This window comes from Cydia strobilella, chromosome 14 (assembly GCF_947568885.1).
Source record: "Cydia strobilella chromosome 14, ilCydStro3.1, whole genome shotgun sequence".
Classification (NCBI taxonomy): domain Eukaryota; kingdom Metazoa; phylum Arthropoda; class Insecta; order Lepidoptera; family Tortricidae; genus Cydia; species Cydia strobilella.
The window spans coordinates 15,911,843-15,937,991 of NC_086054.1; the positions used below are offsets into that span (position 1 = coordinate 15,911,843).

A 26,149-nucleotide genomic window follows, 5' to 3' on the forward strand; every position below is an offset into this window, starting at 1 on the left:
TCCGCCGGACGATATCGGCCTGTCAGTTGTTCGGAACTGTAAAATTTTTGTTCTAACTGACAGGCCGATATCGTCCGGCGGACTGATAGTCAGTGGGCCTCTTAAATAAAATTTCCTCTTTCAGTCCAATATAGATTATCAGGATTTGACTAATTTACTTTTGCTATGCTAATGCCCAACAGATGGCACCCTTCTGTCACCTCTATTGACAATGGCTCAAATCCAAACAACGAGGGCTATCGTTTTTTTGCTCACCAGTTGGCGCCTCTGTTGATGGTGGTCCAAAAGACTATAGAAAAGCTGTCAGTCATTGAAGTGACAAGTGACATTTGACATTTCGAACTATGGAAAAGACCACCATCTACACTAGCGCCCCTAGCGGCGAATTCATACGCGTTAGCCCTCACTGGCACAGTGACATACCTCATTTTTTTAGCATTAGAAAAGACTACACGATCTTGACGTGTATTTTTAATGAAAAATGCTTTAAAAATAGTAACTATTACTTATGAAACCAAAATAATGTAAATGAACATAAATGCTATATTATTATTACATATTTGCTGTCTAATTTTTAGACAGCAAATATGTAAAAAGCGCTGGTGGCTTAGTGGTAAGAGCGTGCGACTTTCAATCCGGAGGTCGCCGGTTCAAACCCCGGCTTGTACCAATGAGTTTTTCGGAACTTATGTACGAAATATCATTTGATATTTACCAGTCGCTTTTCGGTGAAGGAAAACATCGTGAGGCAACCGGACTGATCCTAACAAGGCCTAGTTCGCCCTCTGGGTTGAAAGGTCAGATGGCAGTCGCTTTCGTAAAAACTAGTGCCTACGTCGATTCTTAGGATTAGTTGTCAAGCGAACCCCAGGCTCCCAGGAGCCGTGGTAAAATGCCGGGATAACGCGAGGAAGAAAGATTTGCTGTCTAATTTTTCGTGGTCTTTTTCTAATGCTAAAACACGAAGTGGAAGTCTACTTATGTAGCATGACTGACAATGAACAATGATATTTGATCATGTATTTATCTGAAAACCTACATTATTGGGTCCAGTAGTAAGTATAGGAAAACCTTTTTGTGGCATTTTCAGTTAAAAGGTACCTCATTACTAGTTGTTGATAAGGTTGACGGGTGTAAGTTATTTTTAGGGTTCCGTACCCAAAGGGTAAAAACGGGACCCTATTACTAAGACTGCTGTCTGTCTGTCTGTCCGTCCGTCTGTCACCAGGCATGAACCGTGATAGCTAGACAATTGAAATTTTCACAGATGATGTATTTCTGTTGCCGCTATAACAACAAATACAAAAAACAGAATAATATAAATATTTAAGTGGGGCTTCCATACAACAAACGTGATATTTTTACCGTTTTTTGCGTAATGGTACGGAACCCTTCGTGTGCGAGTCCGACTCGCACTTGGCCCGTTTTTTTTACTTGAAAGGGTCACATATGTAAGCCTATAATAAGTATGGCTTATAACAGGCAAATTTATGTAAAAAAAAAAACATTTTAAGTGTTTATGACACTGGCATGAGGTTTGATTTTACCTAACATATGTCAAAGTTTGTCTCACTAATCCCACTATGCTTGTACTTTGAGGAATGATATGCCTAAATGGATAAGCGCTACTTCAGCATAATATTAATATGAACATTTTATATAATATGGTGCAAAAATTACGATTATGAGAAATCGCCCTTATTAACAAAGCGGGCCCTTTTCCCCTGCATCATCACATAATAATATCTATCTCCTAATTATAAAAGGAAGTACGTACTGTGTTGGTGAGTTTTCTCGTTCTAACATAAGACAATAGGACGAGGCAGTGTGAAATTAGTTGATTGTAAATGTGATTGTTTTACCTGACAATGCACTTATTAAATGTTCAATTATAAATTCTATGATTATTTTAAACATATCTTACTGTTCAATTTATTAGACGTTAGTGTTAGTATAATTTACTCATAATATTTAATAGTTACTAAGCTCATGTCAAACTTTATGTAACTTATATTATTGCATTTTATATATTTAGTTCCAAAAAAAGACTATGCATTTACTGTATTGTCACAAAAAGTTGGTTAGACTGTAAAAAATCTGTGTTGACTATAACTTTTATTTTAAATGTTAATATATTTTTCCTTTTTTATTGTGGGACGTAAGTACCACATTATTACAATCTATAAATAATATGCACAGATGTCAATCACAATGAAATAACATTTTATTTTCATAAACACTCGCCAAACTTAAAAAACTCAAGGTTTAAAAAAGTATAATATTATAAAATAATAATTGCTATCCAGTAAAGTTTTGTCTATTAAAAGTTTTGACATATTATGACATGCTTGTCAATGAGGGCTAACGCGTATGAATTCGCCGCTAGGGGCGCTAGTGTAGATGGTGGTCTTTTCCATAGTTCGAAATGTCACTTGTCACTTCAATGACTGACAGCTGTTCTTTAGTCTTTTGGACCACCATCAACAGAGGCGCCAACTGGTGAGCAAAAAAACGATAGCCCTCATTGAGACGGATTTGCTCAGTTTTTCCAAAATCACAATAATGTAAAAAAAAAACTGAACCTAAATAGATCGTTATTAGCATTTAGCATTAACGCAAAAGTATGAGGCATTCAATAACTGTTATGATTATTAAATATCACTCATGTGCATATTTCAATCTTATGCATATTTCTGTGGATATATTTTGTCATATTTTAGAAAAACGAATTATATCACTAAAAAATCTCTAAAGAGACTTGGTACAGTCGCCATCAGATATATCGGAGCGGCCGAGGCGTTCACAAATATCTGAACACGCCTTTATTGTCAAGGCGTTAGAGTGCGTGTTCAGATATTTTTGAGCACCTCGGCCGCTCTGATATATCTGATGGCGACTGTAACACTTCCTTATGCTTGGATCTTAAACCATATGTAAATACTAAAAAAGTTGATATTAGTTAAATATTGCTATAACAACCTATTTCGGTACAGTTGTTTTTCAGAAACACCTTTGCTTGCTGTGTTCACTTTAGCTAAGAATTTCCAAGATCTATATTTTTTAAATACATACATCAATGTTAACTGAATTGTTTTTTATTCCTTACCTCCTTTTAGGGCCACTTGCAGCATTAACCGGTTAAACCTGGCGTTACCATGGTTACCAGTACAATTTGACACTGGGTTAATTTAACCGCTTAACCCCGGGTTAATGAGATGGGGCTTAAATGTATAATACCGACAACCAGACTAGATAGTGATAAAAATAAAACCACAAATAGCGAAAAAATAACTTTATTAAAAAATAATTTGTCATTTGGCTTAAATATTGCTTATAAATATCACAGTAATATCAAAGATAGATATACCTCCGTAATAGATGGACACAGTCTAAGGAAAAAACGTGCCTCGAAAATCAAGAAAATTTGACTCTCGATCAGAGGGCGCTACTAGCTTTGGCCTACTGTCGTATAGATGGCGTTGACGGTTTCGTTTGTTATTTAACAATTTTTACGCATATCAGTGAAAGAACATGGGCCAAAATCATAAAAATAATTAATGCCAATAAAAAAAATCATTTATCCATATTTAAATACATTTTATCGTATTTTTATAAATCTTCATTTTTAGTTTTAAAGTGTGTCGATAGATGGCAGTGAATTTACTGTGGTTACAAAATTTACTATGACAGTACCGCTCTAGTATAAGTTACTCTATGGTAATATCGATGCACCTATAACTGGAATAGATCTAATTTGTGATCCCTTAGCCAACCCAACCTTTTATATAAAATAAAAATCATAAATCTAGTTTCATTTGTAAACTCATAGGTACAGTCGCCATCAGATATATTGGAGCGGCCGAGGCGCTCACAAATATCTGAACACGCATCTATTGTCAAGGCGCTAGGTGCGTGTTCAGATATTTTTGAGCACCTCGGCCGCTCCGATATATCTTGATGGCGACTGTACAATACTTATGGTGAAGCTTAATTTCATAACATGTATTTTCATTTTACTACACCATGTATACACTACATATTTATGTTATGGTACTAGAGAGTACTTCATCATCTTCCTTGCGTTGTCCCGGCATTTTGCCACGGCTCATGGGAGCCTGGGGTCCGCTTGGCAACTAATCCCAAGAATTTGCGTAGGCATTAGTTTTTACGAAAGCGACTGCCATTTGACCTTCCAATCCAGAGGTTAACCTAGGCCTTATTGCGATCGAACGAACGGCGAACTAGGCCTTGTTAGGATCAGTCCGGTTTCCTGACGATGTTTTACTTCACCGAAAAGCGACTGGTAAATATCAAATGATATTTCGTACATAAGTTCCGAAAAACTCATTGGTACGAGCCGGGGTTTGAACCCGTGACCTCCGGATTGCAAGTCGCACGCTCTTACCGCGGCTTTGTGCATGCTCCCGCCAATCGCCACAAAAAGAGTCCAGAGCCCTGTTTATCAAAAGCTTGTAGCTTGTAATACAAGTGGAAGTCCCTCTCTAACAAAAGCTGTCAAAAAGTGAGTTCCGCTTGTATTACAAGCTTTTGATAAACAGGGCACAGGTCGTCTTGCCAGTCTTGCCATCTTTTTGGCCTGCCTCTGCCTCGGGTGATCTGTGGTGCCCATTCGGTCGCTAAACTAAAAATTCCTATATTTTTTGTAAAATGTTCCTGAATTTTGCGTGAATCTTTACCGACTTTTTGAAAACCTGCAACATACACACCCATAGCACAGAATTAATAATACATAGTACTACCGTACAGAAAGAAAACTTCCTACAAAACCGAAGTTTGACAGCGGTTCAGGGTCGAATCATGATTCATGACCCTTTGATGTCCCTTTCTATATATGGCACTAAAGTCGTCGTCAATAGAACTTGCAAACAATCTAAACAAACATGACAGATTTTCTTAGCGTTTGACACATAACCTAACATTTTTACGAAGGTTATTTTCGCTGAAATATTAATAATTAACATTTAATTTAAGTAAAAATTTATATAAATAAAATATTTCAGTATATAGACTGTTGATAAGGTGATGGTTGTCCTTTTAAAAAGCGAGATTACGAAGTAATGAAGGTAAAACAGTTTGTTTGACATTGTTTGCAAGTTCTATTGACGACTTTATCCATTTCGGCTATTTAGGGTTGTCAAAATTCAGGTCATTATCTTATCTGTGGTCGTGCACGCAAATGGACGTCAAGTTGTGCCAATACTCGGAGCAATGCTGAGCCGAACGGAGCCGAGTTTGCGCGAAGCTAGGAGTTTCGCACCCCTGTCTACCTATAGCCTCCTAAGTCCCAGCTTTTTTTAAACGTCATAGTCCTAGAGGCCTCATGTTCATTTTTTTGCACATAATAAATATTTGCTGTCAGTCCTGAACGGACTATTTACAACTCTATGGACTGTCAGAATATTCCGCGCGAGCATTCAAATTTGAAAGCGGGGGGCATCTAAAAATTTTGTACCGAAATATGTACTATCGGTGTTTATTGCTATAGTAACTTACTTAATGCTGGGACTGACGGGTGAATTTTATTATGTACAAAATTTGGTACCGCAGGACTTAGGAGGATAAGTAAATGTTAAAGGTTGCTCAGCAGCGCCTTGTTATGCAGCGTCCGGAACTTGTGGTTATCATTGAGGAAGCTCGTGATGAACTCCGGCGGGTTCCGCGCCAGGAACAACTCCATGCTCATGTACCTGTGTGTAAACAAAGGTGTTTTTATTATTATTCGCAACGACGGGACTTAATCGCATGCAAGTCCCGTCGTTGTGAATAATAATGAGTGTCCTCTGGAGTTGCAGGCGTACATAGGCTACGGAGACTGCTTAACATCAGGCGGGCCGTATGCTTGTTTGCCACCGACGTAGTATTAAAAAAATCGTGAAAGTTTAAAGGTGTTTTTAAATTTAACTTCTTATAGGTAAAAGTTTAAAAAAATAGACCAAGCTAAATTTGCAGCGATTTTGATAGCCCAGACTGCGCAAGTGTTATAAACTGAAATAGATAACATACCCTGAAGAAAAAGTGACCAAGTCCACCGGTGGCCGAGGCGGGAATCGAACCCGCGTCTTCATTGCAGCTTACGCGGCTAACGTCCTGACCACTAGACCACCCGGCCACGGCGGTACCCGTCCCAAATTCTCTGGTGTATGCTATCTTTGAAAGGCTAGGCGCCTTTGACCAACTCTAATATACTCTATTATTTTTGCGCGTGTTATTTAAACGTCATAATTTCATAGAAGATTAACGTTTAAAATAATATATAATAAGCATTGTCTGAGCTATTATTTATTACACATTTAAAAAAACCGGCCAAGTGAGAGTCGGGGTCGCCGCTCGCGCAAGAAGGGTTCCGTACCATTACGCAAAAAACGGCAAAAAGATCACGTTTGTTGTATGAGAGCCCCACTTAAATATTTATTTTATTCTGCTTTTAGTATTTGTTGTTATAGCGGCAACAGAAATACATCATCTGTGAAAATTTCAACTGTCTAGCTATCACGATTCGTTGACATACCGCCTGGTGACAGACGGACAGACAGCGGAGTCTTAGTAATATGGTCCTGTTTTTACCCTTTGGGTACGGAACTTTAACAATGGACATCACCGCTTCGGGCAAGATTCGAACTCACGACTAGACATGAGTAGTTCGCGAATGAAAGATTCAAATGAAGTACTTCACTTGATGTCACTCTTTCATTCACTAGTTCAGTTAGGATTTATTTAGTTCTTTACTTCAGCAGTTCAGTTTAATTATCTTTTCATTTACTTGCTCATTCGCTTAGAGAGTGACAAGGACGCCACGTTTAAACCATGATTCATAAATTCGTTTATTTGAGTGATTCATATTGAATGAAATTATCAATCGAATCCTTCATTCAACTCAATATATCCGCGAATGAGAGATAGAAAACCAGTACTATTGATATAGATGAATCTTTTGAGCTACTGAACTAAACTGAACTAGTGAACTAAAAGAGTGAAGTACTTCACAGCGTATGAAAGATGCGTATCAATCTTCTTTTTAGTGACACATTTTGCGCATGACTACTCACGACGTTTCGGAACACCGGTTCGATCGCTCTAACCAACTGAGCTACCAAAGCTTGCCAGACGTGTACGAATTTACCCATTATTTCCTTTGGTGTACACGCAGTTGTCTTTGCCGGGCACAGACGGGAATAGGTGCATATGAAACATTCTCGCCTGTCCCCACGTTGTACGTGGACAAATGGGAATATACCCTTCCTTGTTTAAGAGGGGTACCTTTGTTTGACATAATTATTGAAAGTCATAATGTAATGATTGTCATATGTGGTATTTTCTATTAAAAGGGACCTTATTGTCGATGACGCTTACGCCATTATTGACGATGCTCCAATATAAATACAATGCCGCGCGAAGCTGTGCGGCGTAAGCGCCATCGACAGTAAGGTCCCTTTTCATAGAAAATGCCCCATATTATCATGTCATAATTCTGAAACCGTTAACTTTTCAGGATTGTCCTTAGGTTATCCCATAGATAGGTTAGGTTTGTTTTATGGCAATCCGTTTCTAAGAAAAACCAAATTATGACTAACGAAAATGTGGACAAACAATACATTATGACTTAAATCTATATGGGAAACAATAGAGACCCACCTTAAGAATATGTGGTATTTTCTATAAAAAGGGACCTTATTGTCGATGGCGCTTACGCCATTATTAACGATGCTCCGATATATATACAATGCCGCGCGAAGCTGTGCGGCGTAAGCGCCATCGACAATAAGTTCTCTTTACATAGAAAATGCCCAATATGTTTAAAACATTGCTTGTTCAGTTACCTCGCCGCTGTGAGTCTTTTCTTCTCAGCGTTAGATCGGCAGAGGTTCTTGTGCGCGTGCGCAGCGAAGCTCGCGGCGGAAATCTCTACCAGTTCAGCTGTCACTTGCTTCTTCGGGTCGTCTTCTAGGTAAGGCTGAAAGCAAAATTAAACGTTAGTTGCGGCTAGGGCACAGATTATATAAGTTTTTACGAACTTCTCTCAAAGAAAACGCAAATACCTACCGTTTTGATACCTACACAAAAATACAATGGAGTGACCTTCAACGCGCCGCTCCCCGCACCGCGCGCGCCGGCACAACGCTAGGGTTGCCGACGCTTCTTTCAAATACTTAGGTATCTTAGGTAGATATCTAACTATAAATGTGTCGTAAAAAACATTACCTACATCTTTAAAACAATTGAGTTGTACCTACGTAGCTTGTAACTATTGTAAAAATAATAACTTACTTTTCCTCATTTGCCGGAAGAGTAAAAAAAACCGGCCAAGTGCGAGTCGGACTCGCGCACCGAGGGTTCCGTACTTTTTAGTATTTGTTGTTATAGCGGCAACAGAAATACATCATCTGTAAAAATTTCAACTCTCTAGCTGTCACGGTTAATGAGATACAGCCTGGTGACAGACAGACAGACGGACAGCGGAGTCTTAGTAATAGGGTCCCGTTTTTACCCTTTGGGTACGGAACCCGAAAAACGATGATTTATTATTTGTTTTGGTATTCCTGCATCCACTCACACTACAAGCTGACCTATTTTTTCGTTGCGAACATATTTCTTTCGTATGATCTCTGGCGGTGACGTGTGTGCGTTAGCGCGTGTGGCAACCAAGTGGCTTGGTACCGTGAAGGGGACGCGATTTGTAGGTATAAATCCAAGCTCGCGCGGAGAGTTCCATAGGCCTGGCTAGGGTAGATGTGATTATATTTTGCCTATTTTTGACCCCTTCGACAATATTTTGGTTAAAACGTCACATTTTTAATTTCAAATTTCACTTACCGCAAACCGAATCCACTGCCAAATCTGCGTTCTAGAAATCTCAGCAGTGGCCGAATCTTCCACATTGCCACTATAGAAGAAATGTCCAACGCCAGCCAACCAGTAGTATATAAACAGTATGGAGACCGCCACGTTATGTTTCAACCCTTGCATGGTGACTCCTCCGCTGGGTATGGTTAGAAGGTCTTCAGCAGTTATATTTAGGGACAGCTGCTTGGATATCTGGTTGGGGGTTGGACTGTTTTTGTTCCAAAGCTGAAAAATATAATAAAATTAAACGCGTCCTAATGTTACCAGCATAATACGTCGCACTACAGCGGGCATTTTGCGGGCAAGACATTTGGTTCACAAATCAACTTTCGGATTTGTACATACAAATACTAGGTACCATATATTAAGTACAAATACTTTATTCTGACAATTCGAAAATTGATTTGTGAACCTTACCAAATGACTTGTCCGCAAAATGCCCGCTTTAATGCGACGTATGGTTACCAGTTTTTTGTTCCGAAGAATATTCGACCGTAGTTATGCAGAAAACGACCAACTCCATTTTTTAGGGTTCCGTACCCAAAGGCAAACGGGACCCTATTAAGACTCCGCTGTCCGTATGTCTGTCACCAGGCTGTATCTCACGAACCGTGATAGCTAGACAGTTGAAATTTTCACAGATGATGTATTTCTGTTGGCGCTATAACAACAAATACTAAAAACAGAATAAAATAAATATTTGAGTGGGCCTCCCATACAACAAACGTGATTTTTTTGCCGTTTTTTTGCGTAATGGTACGGAACCGGTTTTTTTTTTTCAATGCAGAAAGCGACCAAAGCCACTGCGTTATAGGGTGTAAGTCACTTTGACAAAAAAAATTGGTCGCATTCTACAGAACTACGGTCAATTTGTCAGATGTTTTATTTGTCAAAGATGTCGAATTGTAATGGGGTTGGCCGGTCGAAATAAGTAGCAGATGGCGCCAGCATAGCTTGCCCTGTCAATCCCTAGAATTGTGTCAATTTTTTGTTTTTTTAATGCCCTGGATGCCAGCCCTTTAAACCAAATCTCATAGAAAAAGAGCAAGCTATGATGGCGCCATCTCTGCAAACCGTTGACAGTTGCCAACCCCATTTACCCGAACACATTTTTTATCCGGTTGGCGGAAATCGTAAACTAAGTTATATATCTCCATCTTTCTCTAGCTCGATAATGGTATAATGAAGTAGTTTTCGAGACTTCAATATTCGAACAGTAAAAAAAAACCGGCCAAGTGCGGCAAACAAAAAACGGAAAAAAAATCACGTTTGTTGTATGGGAGCCCCACTTAAATATTAATTTTGTTTCTAGTATTTGTTGTTATAGCGGCAACAGAAATAAATCATCTGTGAAATTCTCAACTGTCTAGTTCTCACGGTTCATGAGATACAGCCTGGCGACGGACGGACAGACACAGACGGACAGCAAAGTCTTATTAATAGGGTCCCGTTTTTACCCTTTGGGTACGGACCCTTAAAAATGTCGAAATTACATTGAAAGGCAAATCATTTCCTTATTACTCTAGGCAAAAACTACCTATATAATAATTCAGTGGACACAATGAGCTATTTAAGCCTTAACAAGTTTAGCTATAAAAAATAAATTGATTAACCTTGGTTGCACATTTACTCTATTTCTAAGTATATGAATCATGGTTTCTATACCTTAATTTTTTGTGTTTGGAATACGATTTGTATTTATTATAATACCTTACCTACATTTATTTTTTTACCTTATTCATAAATTAGGTACCTACAGAGCTACAGGTACATTCCAAGTATATAAAAGCGAGTATTAAATCCACATTTATCTGTGTGAAGATAGAAAAATCAAAAGTAAATAAACAAAAGTCAATAATAGTAGAAACTATAAAAATATAATTGAATCAAACTATAATTTGCGTGAACAAGTTTGGGAACAAATCAAATTATTTTATTAAATATTTTGATTTGTGTTTTTTAAGTAGTCACACTACTATATATAAATTAAAAACTGTAATAGATGTCATATATTAAAGAAAAAGTGACGAAGCCATCCAGTGGTGAAGGCCGGATTCGAACCGGCGTCTTTAGCTATCGCGGCTAACGCCATGAACCCCTAGGCCACCCCGCCACGGCGGTGCCCGTCCGTAAGGAGTAAGTTTAGGAGGTGCAAGCGCGCACTGCTTGCCCTTAGAGCTGGTCAAAGACGCCTAGTCTTACTAAGATGGCATTTAGTCGAGAAATTCGGACGGGCACCGCCGTGGCGGGGTGGCCTAGGGGTTCATGGCGTTAGCCGCGATAGCTAAAGACGCCGGTTCGAATCCTGCCTTCACCACTGGAGGGCTTCGTGACTTTCTTTAATATATGACATCTATTACAGTTTTTATAATTTGCGTGTTTGACACAATCGTTTTGCATATATCGCACTAGTATGGTTTGTGACGCTAATATTTGACATTTACATATATCGCACTAAATAGTACTAGTGACGGCAAAATCTTACACTTTTTTTCGCCTAGCCCCCCCCCCCCCGCACACCGTGAAGAAAACCGTTCCAAAACTTCGTTCCAATACATATGTATATTACCTCATTTACGAAGGGCACAACTCTCGAGTCATACACCATGAAACCATCGACTCCTGCCTCGATTTCTTTAAGCTTTGAATCCAGAATCTTGTTTATTATCTCTTTGGATCTAAACAAATAAAAACAATTATGAAAAGTTTACTTATTGTACAGTTCAGCATATCAGTATCCTAAATACAAAACCAGCTAGACCAATATCACAAACAGTCAACTATTAGCACAGAATAAGTAATAGTATTATCATACAGAACGGCCACGCACCGCCCCGCCCCGACTCGAATTACCTCGCCCCGCGACAGAAGATTGACGGCCGTTTGCCGGCCGCTCAGTACTATTTTTAAGCACGTGCCGTTCACACAGAAACGCAAGTGATTTTTGATGTACCTATAGCGTGTCCGCCCTGTGCTATTGGGAAGAATAAACACCTTTTTTTTTCGCTGCATAAATCAAATCGGTTATTTTGCTCTACGGTAAAGTAAAATCAACTACTAAATACTTCTTACTTGACAAGGATAATCTGATAGATATAATCCATTTTTCTAAATCGTTTATTCCAATTAATAACAATACCTGTGCCAAATATTGGGATTTCGTTGCCGAGCGGACCCCCGGCTCCTAAGTAAGAGAATAAGTGAGTGATAACACTATTAAGAAGAATAAACACTCACTCTTTGTTCTGGGCTGTGGCGACAGGTTTCAGCATAGAGGCAGCCATGCCCCCCGTGGCGGGCGCCCCTCGCGCGTGGCACGTGCCCACGACTAGTAGCAGGTAGCAGCTCAGGAAGTGCCGGGACATGTTCACGTATTTGGTACTGTATAAGAAACACTCACTCTCCGTCCTGAGCTGTGGCACCAGGTTTCAGCATAGAGGCAGCCATGCCCCCCGTGGCGGGCGCCCCTCGCGCGTGGCACGTGCCCACGACTAGGCGCAGGTAGCAGCTCAGGAAGTGCCGGGACATGTTCACGTATTTGGTACTGTATAAGAAACACTCACTCTCCGTCCTGAGCTGTGGCACCAGGTTTCAGCATAGAGGCAGCCATGCCCCCCGTGGCGGGCGCCCCTCGCGCGTGGCACGTGCCCACGACTAGGCGCAGGTAGCAGCTCAGGAAGTGCCGGGACATGTTCACGTATTTGGTACTGTATAAGAAACACTCACTCTCCGTCCTGAGCTGTGGCACCAGGTTTCAGCATAGAGGCAGCCATGCCCCCCGTGGCGGGCGCTCCTCGCGCGTGGCACGTGCCCACGACTAGTAGCAGGTAGCAGCTCAGGAAGTGCCGGGACATGTTCACGTATTTGTTACTGTATAAGAAACACTCACTCTCCGTCCTGAGCTGTGGCACCAGGTTTCAGCATAGAGGCAGCCATGCCCCCCGTGGAGGGCGCTCCTCGCGCGTGGCACGTGCCCACGACTAGGCGCAGGTAGCAGCTCAGGAAGTGCCGGGACATGTTCACGTACTTGTTACGGTCGGGGAGCAGGAATTCTTTGCGACTGCCTGCAATTGAAATAACATTAGTAACGTAAAGGTTATTCTCACTACACCACCAAGTCGATACCAGTGGTAACAACTGCGTTTTTTTTTCTTACCTGTTCCCACTGGTATTTATTTCTCGGTTGATACCACTGGGGACATTTTTAGTAGTTTCCACTAAAATTTTGTTAGTGTTCAATACTCATAAAAATAACTAGATAAAATAAAGTGCTTTAAAAAAATAGTTATATGTGATAAGCTGATAAGTGTTTCACATCACAGCAATTTAAACACATTTAAAATAAAAATTGTTAAGAAAAAATCTTCTATAAGTTAAATTTGCCGCCTTTTTCTACTGACAAGATCTGCTTGACCAACAATATGTATGTTTGTAAGCATGATTGATACTTAGGTAGATACCTACTACCTAGGTACTTTACTAGTTGTGTATCCAATTGTTACTTTTGTGTATCTTCCTATTTATAGGCAGTGCCGAACATTTTTTATTTAATGGAACTATAGGTTTAATTTTATATCTGCAAGTTTAAACATAAGTATTAGTATGTGACTGTATGTTTCCTAAATAAAAAAGTAAAACTAAAAGCTAAAATATATATAGTTGGTCAAACCTAGGGAATGCCAACCGGTTTTTATTTGTATGAAATTTCGGTTAATAACCGGCTATTAATTGGTTTTTCCATATAATAGGCTATTTGACTAATTTTTGAAAATGGTTTTAATTGATTGTTTATGATGAAATAAAACTATGAAAACGGATTATATCGCGTATATTGAATTTATAATACATCCCGACGTTTCGAACCCTTTACAGCGGTCACCCGTTGACCACGAACGCTGTAAAGGGTTCGAAACGTCGGGATGTATTATAAATTCAATATACGCGATATAATCCGTTTTCATAGTTTTATTTCATGAGTAACTATCGCGGTAACCGAAGACAATATTATGATTGTTTATGACTTAATAATTACCCAGTCATTGATATTTCCGTGAAATTTCCTGTATTAAATATAAAAAATCAATGTTAAAGTTTATTTATTTTGAACGCGCCTTAAACGCTGTTTTTGCAAAGGGGCTAATCACGTGACACGTGTGACGTCACACGCGAGTAAACTCAGTCAATGACCTTAGTAAATCTTATGGTTTATGTGCATTGAATTGATTATTTCACTGTAAAATGGTCAGGGACCGGCCCGCTATCCCTTATCGGGGTTTTATAAGGGTACTGCATAAGGCTTAACTCACCATACCCTTTGCCAGACGAAACCCTTTGTTTTGGTTTTAAAAACCCTTATATAAAGCTACCACATTTGAGTAATCGGTAGCCCAAATACCCTTACAAAACCCTTATCATCCGCTCACCAACACCTTGCATAATGCTTATAAGGGTTAGCCTTATAAAGGGCTTCCCTTTTAGCATATAAGCGTGCTAATTTATGCCGTCTACCTTGTTCATAAAGCACACATTACTTCGAATCCGAGCGATCGTCGGCGGCGACGGCGGCGTTTTTTGACTAGGCACGTATTTTCTTTCCTTTTCATACACTACCGTAGATATATACTAATCCTGTCTCTTTCACGCAAAGGGAAACCTTTATAAAAAGCGCTTAAAGATAAGGGTAATCCTTATTAAGAGCTAGCCTTATTTTTGGTTAGCTTTTCGGTAAGGGTTAGTCAAAGGGTATGAATGGGCTTGCAGTTCAAAAGGGAAAGTCTTTCAATGTGTTAGCCGTGTTTAAGTGTCGCCCATTGAAAGGGTTTTATCGCGGAAAGGGTTGTCCGGTCCCTGAAAATGGTATATAAATGGTGTATAGTGCCGCAATGTTCAAGTACGACTATAAAAAGTCCAGATAAATTGTTTGTTTCCGTTCCAACGAATCCCAAAAAAAGAAAAATGTGGTTAAAACTAGCGCGAAGAGACCCAAAGAGCATTTTAGCGCATACAAATGTTTTTATGTGTGAAGACCACTTCGATGTAAGTAATATTTAACTGTAAATAAATATGGTAGTTAAAGCAGCGGATTTTGTTGTATTTAACGAAACAAGATCTAGGTATTTAATGTATTACTACATACTCATACTCATAATCTTTATTGCATATCACATTGTATCTTAACCTATACTTAACATAGAATCGTGTACAACATGACACCCTGTAGGGCACAGCAAACAGTTTATTCAAGAGGAGAACGAGGTTTTTGTACAAGGTTATATAACGGGTACTTTATTAATTATAATTATTGGTCGTGAAAAAATTCATTTAATGTGTAATAGGCTTTTTTAATCAGGTGTTCTGCTAATTTTTTAAAGAATTCATTGTCGGACTTGGTGTTTTTTATTTCGTTACTAATTTTATTGAATATTTTTATTGCCATCGAGTTAGGACTTTTTGAATGTAGTTTTAGTTTCGAGGGGATAACCTGCACCAACTTATTTTCAAACCTGCTGGTGTAGCGTCGGGGTATGTCTGAATGTTTGGTATAAAATTGAGGGTATTTTTTTACAAACTTACATGTTTCCAAAATGTATATTGATGTTAAGGTAAGTATTTTTAGATCGATGAAGTGGGGCCTCACATAACCTCATAACATAGCTCTTTCAGCATTAGTAGCAGTGCAGTATGGAGATACTATTCTCGTCATCGTATTCTATATATATATCGTCGTCGTATTCGTATCATCGAAATCGAAATGTTCGTAAATAAACAATTTCTACGTATACTCACATAGCTGTTTTTACATTATGGATTATCTTTAAAGTAAAGTGCAACCATTGATGCGTCTATGTCTGGTAGGTTGCCGCTATCAGCTTTCACATATTTCGGCTCCATTTTGAGATTCTTATGAATATTGTGCTATATACGGATAAATCGGAATATATCCGAAAACTGTGGAACAATAACTAAAATTAACTAAATACAAATAAAACGGTTAAAACACTCAAGGCAATCAAGAATGTTTACGCGCGTGTGACGTCATCCGAGCGTTGACCAATCACAGAGCGTTCACGTCCCTGATGAACTTTCAAAAAATATTAAATTTTCTTTCGTTTATATTCCAAAAACTAAAAATAATTTACATTCAAATATAGTGAAATATACTTTATTAGTTTATTATCTTTCAGGATGACAGCAATTCGTTATATATTTTTAATGTTGTCAAATACCCTATTAAAAACCGGTTAGCATTCCCTAGTCAAACCAAATTGTCAGTAAATAAGAACAAAAAAAACTATACTCATCCTTTTCTTTTGGGTGCTAGTACTAGTAGACAAATATAGTATGATTCTCTCTGTCTATGTTTGAAATGAGACAGTCCTTTGACAAACTACACTTACCGAATTTACTAATAATAGATGCACAATAATCCCAGATACCACAGTTAAGCCCCAAAGAATGTTCCCTCAGAGCATAAAGGATCTCTTCCATTTCAAATGTGGAAACAATATTCTCAATCAGAACACAAGCTTTTATAGTTCCTTGAGGAATGTCTAACTGTTTCTGCGCCCATACGAATACGCTATTCCATAGTTTGGCTTCACCTGCGCCCTCTAGTTTGGATAGATAGAAGTATGGTCCGCTGTTAGCTTCATGAAGTTTTTTAGCGTTGTGGTACATAAGGATTGCAAAGTCTACAAGTGGTCCTATTGCTTCTTTGCCATCAATCTGAAAATAATATGTATTTAACTTTCTTACGGGCTTTGCCAGGGAGCTGTGGCGAAATGTCGGAGCAATGTTAGGAAGATGGAATTATTGATGGATGCAATAATATGAAATGAAAATCTTTATTTGTTGAAAATTGTAAATAATATGTCCAATTTTCTGTAGTACTTGAGTTACTTATTTGTTTATTTTGTTTGAAATAGTAAAAGGTTTTATACTCAAGTATTTTTGTAAACCTTATAAACCTAGGGAAGAGTGGTGCCTCCCAACACAGGCATTTATTTGCTTACCGGGTGACTCCATCCCCTGCATCATATATATGTTTTTATAAAATAAAAATAAAATTAATTTTGAATTTTCAGGCAATTATTGACCCCATGCCTAAAAACTAGCATACATATTATACAATATATCTTAAAAACCGGCCAAGTGCGAGTCGGACTCGCGCACGAGGGTTCCGTACTTATTAGTATTTGTTGTTATAGCGGCAACATAAATACATCATCTGTGAAAATTTCAACTCTCTAGCTATCACGGTTCATGAGATACAGCCTGGTGACAGACAGACGGACAGCGGAGTCTTAGTAATAGGGTCCCGTTTTTACCCTTTGGGCACGGAACCCTAAAAACTAAAGAACACACTACGGCTGCAATGAATTTCGTAACCATGCTGTTATGTGTGTAGGAGGGAGCAATGGTTGAGTGGTAGAGAATGCATTAAGGCTATTAAGTTTGCCTTTTTTACTTTCTTGTATTGTGCAATAAAGGTTCAATAAATTATATGATATGAATGATATCAGCATTGACACACATTTAACTATTGTTCCTTTAAATGCCACACCTATTAAATATAAAAGATTCAGAGATGCAAAAGTCGTACGAATATGGATAAGAATTTGGCTTTTATAAATATCAGCAGTTTTTAGGGTTCCGTGAAGGGTAAAAACGGGACCCTATTACTAAGACTCCACTGTCACCAGGCTGTATCTCACGAACCGTGTAAGCCAGGCAGTTGAAAATTTCAAAGATTATGTATTTCTGTTGTCGCTATAACAACAAATACTAAAAAGTACGGAACCCTCAGTGGACGAGTCCAACTCGCACTTGACCGTTTTTATTATTTACTGACGCAACACTTACCAGTATATTGTGCTCAATGATATTCCAAGCCCTTGGCCTCAGCATAAGCACAGGGCACATACTGATGCTCATCGGAGCGCCCTGCAGCTTCCCGTTCACTGCCAAGTAGATGTTCTGGTAGCCTATGAGCTGGTTGCGCCATGTCGGACAATGTCCATCATCAAAGTCCACTTGGATGCCTTGGACGTCGGTTTCGAGTGCGGAGACAAAATGTGCTGTATTGGTGGGAGATACATCCCCGAGATCTAAATGACGATTTCTAGAAAGAATATTGTTGTTTTGATTATCAAAACTTATGGCTTTACTTATTTATATATCAGGATATTCATTTTCATCGCACAATACTGCGAGTCAAATGACTATTCTATGGAGGTAATGTACTACATAAGATACATCATTTCCCTGCGAAACAGAATTCGGAATGAGGACATTCGCCAATGCACGAAAGTGACCGACATCACCAAAAGAATTGCACAACTGAAGTGGAAATGGGCCAGCCATATCTGTCGGTCGCAGGGATGACGACCGATGGGGCCAGCGACTGTTTTGGAAACCTTGACTGGGAAGTCAAAGGGAAGGAAAACCGCTAGCCAGATGGTCGGGCGACATCAAAATGACAGCAGGGCCAACCTGGCATTGAAGCGCGGCGTACAGAACACATTGGAAAGCCATGAAAGAGGCATATGTCCAGCAGTGGACGTAAACATGCTGAGAAGAGAGGATACACCACAAAAAAATGTTAACATTAAACAAATCCTCACAAGGGTAATGGCATAATACATAACATGATTAGGGATAATTAATACTGATTAGTTAGTTACTTATTTAAGTTTTACTTACTGAAGTCTCAACGGCAACGGCGCAATAGTCCACGATCTGTCCAACCTTTCAGGTGATTTCTTAAAGTCTAGTAACTGTAAGTCCATCGCCCTTTTTTGTCGGTTGTCGTACAAATGGTTGATTTCTTCATCGAACTCCTTGTGTAAATTAGCCAAAAACTCTAAAGCTCCATCGCTAAACACTTTCTTTTGTACATCTTCTAACTTTGGTGGCGGCGATTGAAGAAGAATAACGTTTGCCATTTCGTATGTTTGTTATCACAGGAACAACCAATTCTTGTGAAATAGCCCGGTGTTATAAAGTCTTTCACCATTTAACAACAACTTATATTGAAGTAAATACATGACGAACTTACGAAGGTCAAAGTTTGTTTCCTTATCACTCTTATCAGTTTTTTAGATTTCTTATCTCCTGCTCCTGTCATATCTGTCGGATAGAGGTTCTATTTTGTTTTCAAGTCTTGACATGACAGTAGGCATGACGTATTTGAGTCCGACTCGGACCCTGTCGAATCGAAGCAATGTCAAAGTCAAATACGTCATGCCTACTGCCATGTCAAGACTTGAAAACAAAATAGATCCTCTACACGAAAATATCAACGATAAAGAACACTCCAGACTACGTGGCGCGAAGACGCGAACGCGAGTGTGGTCGATTTCGCTGAATCGCCACAGAATAACTAATAGTGAATCGCTGATAAGCGAACTAGACTCCACACTCGCATTCCGGCTTCGCGCCGCGATTCGCGCACGAGTGTGGAGATACGATACGACTTAACAATAAGGTATTTATGGTTGATCAAGCAAATCTTGTCAGTAAATAAGAACAAAAAATACTACTCATCCTTTTCTTTTGGGTGCTGGTACTAGTGTAAGACAAAGATAGTATGATTCTCTCTGTCTATAAAATAATTTTGTAGCCCACCGCCACCATAAACCATACTAAATTTACGGTGGGGAATAAAAAAAATGTGACTGTGACAAGCTCGTGACAAGGACAAACAATAACAGCGCTTTCTCTGCTACTCCTACTGAAAGATACTTACATAACACTATCCCGTTCGGTCATTTCCAACTAACAAATAACCCGACCAAATTACGTAGGTTGTTATTGGTATGTTGTCAGGAATGTAAAAACGTGTTTTCAAATTTGTCTCATTGCGTATGTTCTGTCCTTCACGGTCGCACGCGTATAACTCACCTATAGGATCCTACCATCTATGACTTCAGCTTCACCGCATCCCGCACTCCCCGCACCGTCGGCGTCGGCGTCAAGCGTCAATCAATATGGCGTCCAGATAGATACTCCAGATCGAAGCATTCGAACTATTCGAAGCAAGGTGAATGTGGTGGTCGTTTATTTTACTTTTTGTCTTGTTTGCCAAGTGAAACGAAGTAAAATATTTTATTTCGGTTAAACTAAAGAAAGCGCATGTTCTGTTTACGTAATATTTGGCTGTAACAGCAACAAACACCATTATACGTCAATATCTCAATATAATGTAGAATCGAAATCAATACACGAGGCTCGCGTAATGGCGTCAGCAGGCGAGGTTCCCGAGGTAAAATTTAAATCGATCAAGAAGCGGAACCTCCGACAGCGTATTAAAGATGAAGAATCCGACGATGAAGAGCAGATATTGGCAAAATTAGAAGAGGCCAAGGAGCTACAGAAGCTTCGAGAGCGTCCCAACGGGGTCAACGTCATAGCGCTCGCTACGGGTCAGAAAGTTACCCTAGATGAAGAAGTGACATGCAAGGATCCGTTTAAGGTGAAAGCAGGGGGCATGGTGAATATGCAAGCGCTGAAGAGTGGAAAGGTTAAGCAAGTGGATGATGCGTACGACACTGGAATAGGGACGCAGTTTTCTGCCGAGACCAACAAACGAGATGAAGATGAGGAAATGATGAAATATATTGACGAGCAGCTAGCAAAACGGAAAGGTAAGATGTTATTGATTTTTAACAATTGGGTTGGCCGGTAGAAGTATTTAGTAGATGGGGCCACATAGCTTGCTCTGTCAATCATTGATTTTTAACAATTGGGTTGGCCGGTAGAAGTATTTAGCAGATGGGGCCACATAGCTTGCTCTGTCAATCCCTAGAATTAAGCCAAGTCTCATAGAAAAGGGGCAAGCTATGATGGCGCCATCTATGCAAACCTTTGACAGTTGCGAACCTCATTTCTCTTTTATTGTGTATCTACGATTATAATTTCTACATGTGTAACAGTCACAGCTGTAGAACGGCCCCCCTTTCCTATACTTTAACACAAGGCCACGCCCCTGACACTGTGTTAAGCTTTGTTTTATATTGTCAGTAACATTATTTTTTTGTTGCAGAGGGATGCAACAGTGACAACAAAGATTCAGAACACAATGACTCACTCAAATATTTATCTCCTGAAGAAGCTGCCTTGTTATCCCTGCCTGAGCACCTCCGTGTCTCCTCCACACACAGATCTGAAGAAATGCTCTCAAATCAAATGCTCAGCGGCATCCCTGAGGTTGACTTGGGCATTGATGCCAAAATTAAAAATATTGAGGCCACGGAAGAAGCTAAAATGAAACTATTATGGGAGCGACGGAATAAAAAAGATAGCCCTTCACAATTCGTCCCCACGAATATGGCTGTAAACTTTGTACAGCACAATAGGTTTAATATAGATGACGTAAAGAAACGCAAAGCTGAGAAACCGGAGGCTCCTAAGACTGTTACAAGTGCTATAGATGAGAGTGTAGATAAAATTGTTAAGAAAGCTAAAGGTGAAAGAGCGACTGATGATTACCATTATGAGAGATTTAAGAAACAATTTAGGCGGTACTAAAAGTGACTATTATTCCAGACCTATTTTTTAATCCTTTACAAATAATTGGCATACAAGTACACTATACAACAACCTATACAAAAACTATTCCTGGCATTAAAAAACACACTTAAACTTGAAGAACATGAATGTGTGTAGCAAGGTCATTTCAAGGTTGAACAATTTTCGTATATAATGTTTTTTACTGCTGATAGTGGTGGCAACCATGTCAATGATAATCAAATTGATATTTCACTACGTCTTTTAGGTTTCGCCTTTGTAATTCGATGTTTATGGTTCTTGTTGGGTCAAATTATCCTCTTCTCCTTCCTTGTTTCTGGTAAAATTAACTTTTCGAGCTTTCTTACCACTTTAAGGAGTTTTGTGAAAATACGAAATGAATAAACTATTTTTTATGGCAGTTAATTCTGTTGAAAAATATAAAAAAAAGAAATCTTTTGAAAATGCAAAATGAAAATACAATTTTTTTTGGGCAATTGTAAAATATAAAAAAAAGTCTTGTGACAGAACTATCTATAGTCAGAAACTTGCTTCATAGCCTTAATAAGATGATTGTCTCTTGTGTTTGTGGAATTTTACTTGAGTTTGGGTAGTTTTTGTTTGAATCTTTCCATCGGGTGATTTATTTTCGTACAGTCATTTGTGAAATAAATAAAATTGAATCGATTGATGGTCAGTTGCAGAGAAACGTACCTCTCTGCATACAAATTTCTATGCAGAAAATGGTCCCTCTTTCAGTCAATCCTGCTTGGCGTTTCTGTCAAAAAAAATTAAATCATGTTAATATTTTTTCACAAAAATTCTGGTTTATCCTCGCTAGCAATATTATGTCATGGAAGTTAAAAAAGGGGAATATTTCGTTCTGATATCACTGGTCTTGGTGGTTTTGGTTTACGAACATTGCTTCGCTCGTGTCTTGTCAAGAAATAAATAACGTATAATGTGCAGCTTTTAAGCTATTGTTTTTGGAAAATATTGGGATAAAAATCATGTTTTTGTGGCTTAAACATTTTACTGACATTAATTTGAATAAGGTCAGTTGGGGCAAGAGAAACAATTGTAGGCAATTTTCATGCTCATTTCAAATGGCTTACGCTTCTTGCTTTCTTAATTTCTTGTGCTAAAATCTTGAAATAGTATTGGTTGACTAAGAATCCCAGTCCCAGGTGCTGAAGTTCAAGAACGCCTCAAGTTCTTTTTGTTCAGGTTTGGCGAAGCGAGCATCGCGAAGTAATTCCCCAAAAGGTTTACATGGCCGGCCTGACGTGTTCTAGAGGACGCTACTGGAATCTCGAAGTTCCTTCAAACTAAGACTCGACGAATTTTAAAAAATTGGCTTTCGTTTTGCCTGCTTTCAACCACCTTTGTTTGATTTGTGATTTGACATAGTTTCAAATATTTTTTGAGCTCCTTTGTTGTTCAGCACAAGATGATTTTCATAATAATCGCACTTTTCACTCGGAAAGTTAGTAAATTGTGGTATTTGCTCAAAAATATATTTTCGAGTGAGAACTTTTCTCCCGGAAGCAATGGGTTCACCTGTAATAAAAACAAAATTTTAATTAATTTAAAAAAGGCGATTTTTTTTCATAGGTTATCTTTGAAAGCGTCTAAGTCCGGCGTTTGCGGCTAATTTTTTTAACAAGAATTTAATTTAATTTAATTTTGTGATCATAAAGAGTAATAAGTATTCTGTTCAAATATATATGTAATACACTACAGGGACGCACCCCAAAGTATAACAAAAATACGTTTGAAAATCAAAATCTATGAAAAAAACAACATTTTGTGAAAGATTTATATTGACCGGGATATAGACCGTGATTACCTTTTTTGTATTATTTGTGAGCTCCCGATATTTCGACGCAGTTACATGCATCATGTTCACGGGTGACTGAAGATAGCGGGTGGGTGTCAAAGTTGTGTAGACAGCGCTCTGTCTACCCTCATTCTTGCGCGTCGGCTGCGTTCACTTTCAACGTTACCAACGGTCGCATTCACACTTGTTGGTCCGGTCGCAAAGGTAATCACAGTCTATATCCCGGTCAATATAAGTCTAGTGAAACCGTGAATCATTCAAAACTCTAATTTTGTGAAAGATCATATTTAACTGGCCCAAATAAAATGATGGACGTCACAAATATAATGTTATCTAAATATATAAATTCTTACCTGAATAACTGGAATCCATTAATAAAACTTTATGAAAATAACAGAAAAAAATATATATACACTTTGGAAAACTTGCAACTTTTTGGAGCGTCGAGAACAGAAACGTGCGCGCTGAGCGATAGTCAAAGTTTGACTGCCTGTTGAGTGTTGTGCGGCTCAGGCTTGACGAGAAGGATTGGGGAGGGTACCATGGCTTTAATACATGTTCAAAATAATAAAAATATCAAACATAATTTGACAATAAATCATTCACTGATTTTTTCAAAAGTGGATCCAACCATGGCTTTAATACATGTTAAAATAATACAAATTAATATTATATTTGTTCAATTGTACTTTAGTCTTCTTCGCTTATTCAATCTGAATATAGTTCAAATTGGTCTTTAACAAATAAATCTAACTTATGTATTGTGGAATTTGACTTACTGATGTAATTTTTAATATCTAGTCCTAATGTATCTATTGTAACGTACCTCTTGGGGCTGTCGCACTTCCAATCTGACTAAGGCTCAGTCAGGTGGCCACCACGCCACGTTCTCCATAAAAATTTAAACTGTCTGTCTATTCTGCCAAGATAGAAAAAAAGTAAAGACTAATGATGGGAAACATTCCCTAAAAGAAAGTTTATATAAAATAACTAAAGATTTACCGCGGGCGCCAGGCAGAGAACACAGAAACAGTTTTACTCCAGATAGTTTATGAAAATATGGCCGACCCCACATAACGTAAGATAAGGGCAGGAAGAAGAAGAGAAGATTCATCTCTAGGCGGGTGTAAACAGAAAGAAAACAAACTTATTGCCTTTACGCCAAATCTATTGTCACCAAAAACATTTTACATAACGGGCTTAATTTTCTATTTTCTACTTAAATTATCAAGCACATTCCTGAAGGGATTATTCTAAAAGTTTACACTAGGAGTTAAATTCTAATTTTTGAGACACATTCATTCATTCATTCAATTTCAAGCATAGTACGTTTCCAGAGATGAGAAGATAAGATAAGATATTTATTCAATAACTGTGTACAGAGATGTTGGCAATAATACATTGTCAGATATGCTATCTGTGGTTTTGAGTATCTGTGGCAAGTCTTAACAACTCTCTCTCTCTATGATTCCAGCTAGGTCATGGCTAAGCTGTTGTATTTAATTATAGCTTTAATAAATAATACAAACGTGTTTACTATCAAGAACTTGTATGGGACGCCATTTTCTATCGCAAACTAAAAATGGACATGTTGACGCCGCCGGCGCCCCTGAGTCTTACAGGGAACAATATCAAACAGGCTTTCCAGGATTGGAAGCAAAAGTTCCAACTCTATTTTGAGGCGAGTGGTGCGTCGGAAATCTCTATTATTGAGTTTTCTTCCTTCACTTTGTCCATCACGGACGTGTTCTATCCTGGTTCAATCTGATAAAAGAAGGCTACCGTAGTTTGACAGCATCGGAAAATCATGGGCAGAAACATGTTGCAGTTAGATTCTGTGTCTATTGTTAAGTGCCTCTGAAGTAGTTGTCTCTGCAGGCAGTGTTTTTAAATACGTTGTTGTTTCATAAATGGGGCAAATTGATGCGCAGTTTTTGTTTGCGAAAGTAAAGGGCGACTTATCCCGATATCTACATATTTCACTTTCCATGTTTACTTATTTTGAACTGAATATCATCGTTTTTTGAATATCGTTTTAATGCTCGCACGATTATATTGATAATAATGGAAAAATCCAGCAAAAATCGTCTTTGGCGTATGAGTAACTATACCTTAGCTCCGTTTAACGCAAAATTAGCGTGCTAAACCTTAATGTACTAATCTAACCTGATAGCAGCGATCCTACTTCCTAACTGATGATTTTATACCTCTTCCCTTCAGATTCAAATTCTCACTGAAAAAATGTTGTTGGTACACACAATTTTCTTGGTATTTCTCAGTCGTTGAGTCTTGATTGACGTTTTGATCTTCTACTCTCCGCTCGATGCGATTAAGCTTCACGGAACAAGCCGTCTCGAGCTGTTTAAATTGATTAATAAACTTATTAATACAAATTAGGATAAAACTGCCTTTTAAGCTCTATTTTCTTCTGACTGCTGCATTCCTTAGCAGTCTTTGTCATATCGTCATAGTTGCTCTCTCTGAAGAAAAACAGTACATACTTGGTCGCGTTGTTCCTCTGAAATACTATGGGGAGATACACTTGGAAACATTCCTGGGAATATTCACCCATGAAGGGAAAATAGGGAAATTTTGATATTGTGTTGTGTATAGATTATACCTGTTTTATTATTTAATATCGATTATCCTCGCATTTGTAAACTTTAATCTCAATAAAGTGCGACCCTTTTTTTATGGAGACAAGTCTGACGCTCAAAACCATTCATTCGCCAGATAAATTCGAGTAGTGAGATGTAGGATAATAATTTACCCTCGCCTGCTGGTTGCATCGCCTCCATTCCGTTGTTGTCGCTATTGGCGCCGAATAGTTGAAGCACTAGTGGCGTGCGGCTTCACATCTAACCGGCTTGCTCGAGCTCGGGCTGGGATTTTTTCTATTTTTCGTTAAGCCAGCCTTTGGAGGCGGCGGCGACAGCGAAT

General features: G+C 38.7%; 2 protein-coding genes across 2 annotated transcripts; one reads left to right on the forward strand and one right to left on the reverse strand.

The window, feature by feature from the left end:
• Window positions 1-3,939: 3,939 nt before the first annotated feature.
• LOC134747295 (malate synthase-like) lies at window positions 3,940-18,990 on the reverse strand. Its single transcript, XM_063681917.1, has 8 exons — window positions 18,565-18,990; window positions 17,725-17,983; window positions 16,260-16,587; window positions 12,752-12,926; window positions 11,432-11,540; window positions 8,833-9,087; window positions 7,839-7,972; window positions 3,940-5,708 (listed from the first exon to the last, which is right to left on the reverse strand). Exons 1-8 carry the CDS (start codon window positions 18,804-18,806, stop codon window positions 5,591-5,593), a joined length of 1,620 nt encoding a protein of 539 aa, XP_063537987.1. The 5' UTR covers window positions 18,807-18,990; the 3' UTR covers window positions 3,940-5,590.
• An 872-nt stretch (window positions 18,991-19,862) lies between these two features.
• LOC134747242 (splicing factor C9orf78) lies at window positions 19,863-21,392 on the forward strand. Its single transcript, XM_063681848.1, has 2 exons — window positions 19,863-20,507; window positions 20,906-21,392. Exons 1-2 carry the CDS (start codon window positions 20,099-20,101, stop codon window positions 21,388-21,390), a joined length of 894 nt encoding a protein of 297 aa, XP_063537918.1. The 5' UTR covers window positions 19,863-20,098; the 3' UTR covers window positions 21,391-21,392.
• The last annotated feature ends 4,757 nt before the right edge of the window (window positions 21,393-26,149 follow it).

Coding starts and splice junctions, on each gene's coding strand:
- LOC134747295 (XM_063681917.1), bottom strand. CDS start 18,806: ATGGCAAACGTTATTCTTCTTCAATCGCCGCCACCAAAGTTAGAAGAT. Junction 16,588..17,724: donor TCATTGAGCACAATATACTG/GTAAGTGTTGCG, acceptor TATTATTTTCAG/ATTGATGGCAAAGAAGCAAT. Junction 5,709..7,838: donor AAAAGACTCACAGCGGCGAG/GTAACTGAACAA, acceptor GTTTACACACAG/GTACATGAGCATGGAGTTGT.
- LOC134747242 (XM_063681848.1), top strand. CDS start 20,099: ATGGCGTCAGCAGGCGAGGTTCCCGAGGTAAAATTTAAATCGATCAAG. Junction 20,508..20,905: donor GCAGCTAGCAAAACGGAAAG/GTAAGATGTTAT, acceptor TTTTTGTTGCAG/AGGGATGCAACAGTGACAAC.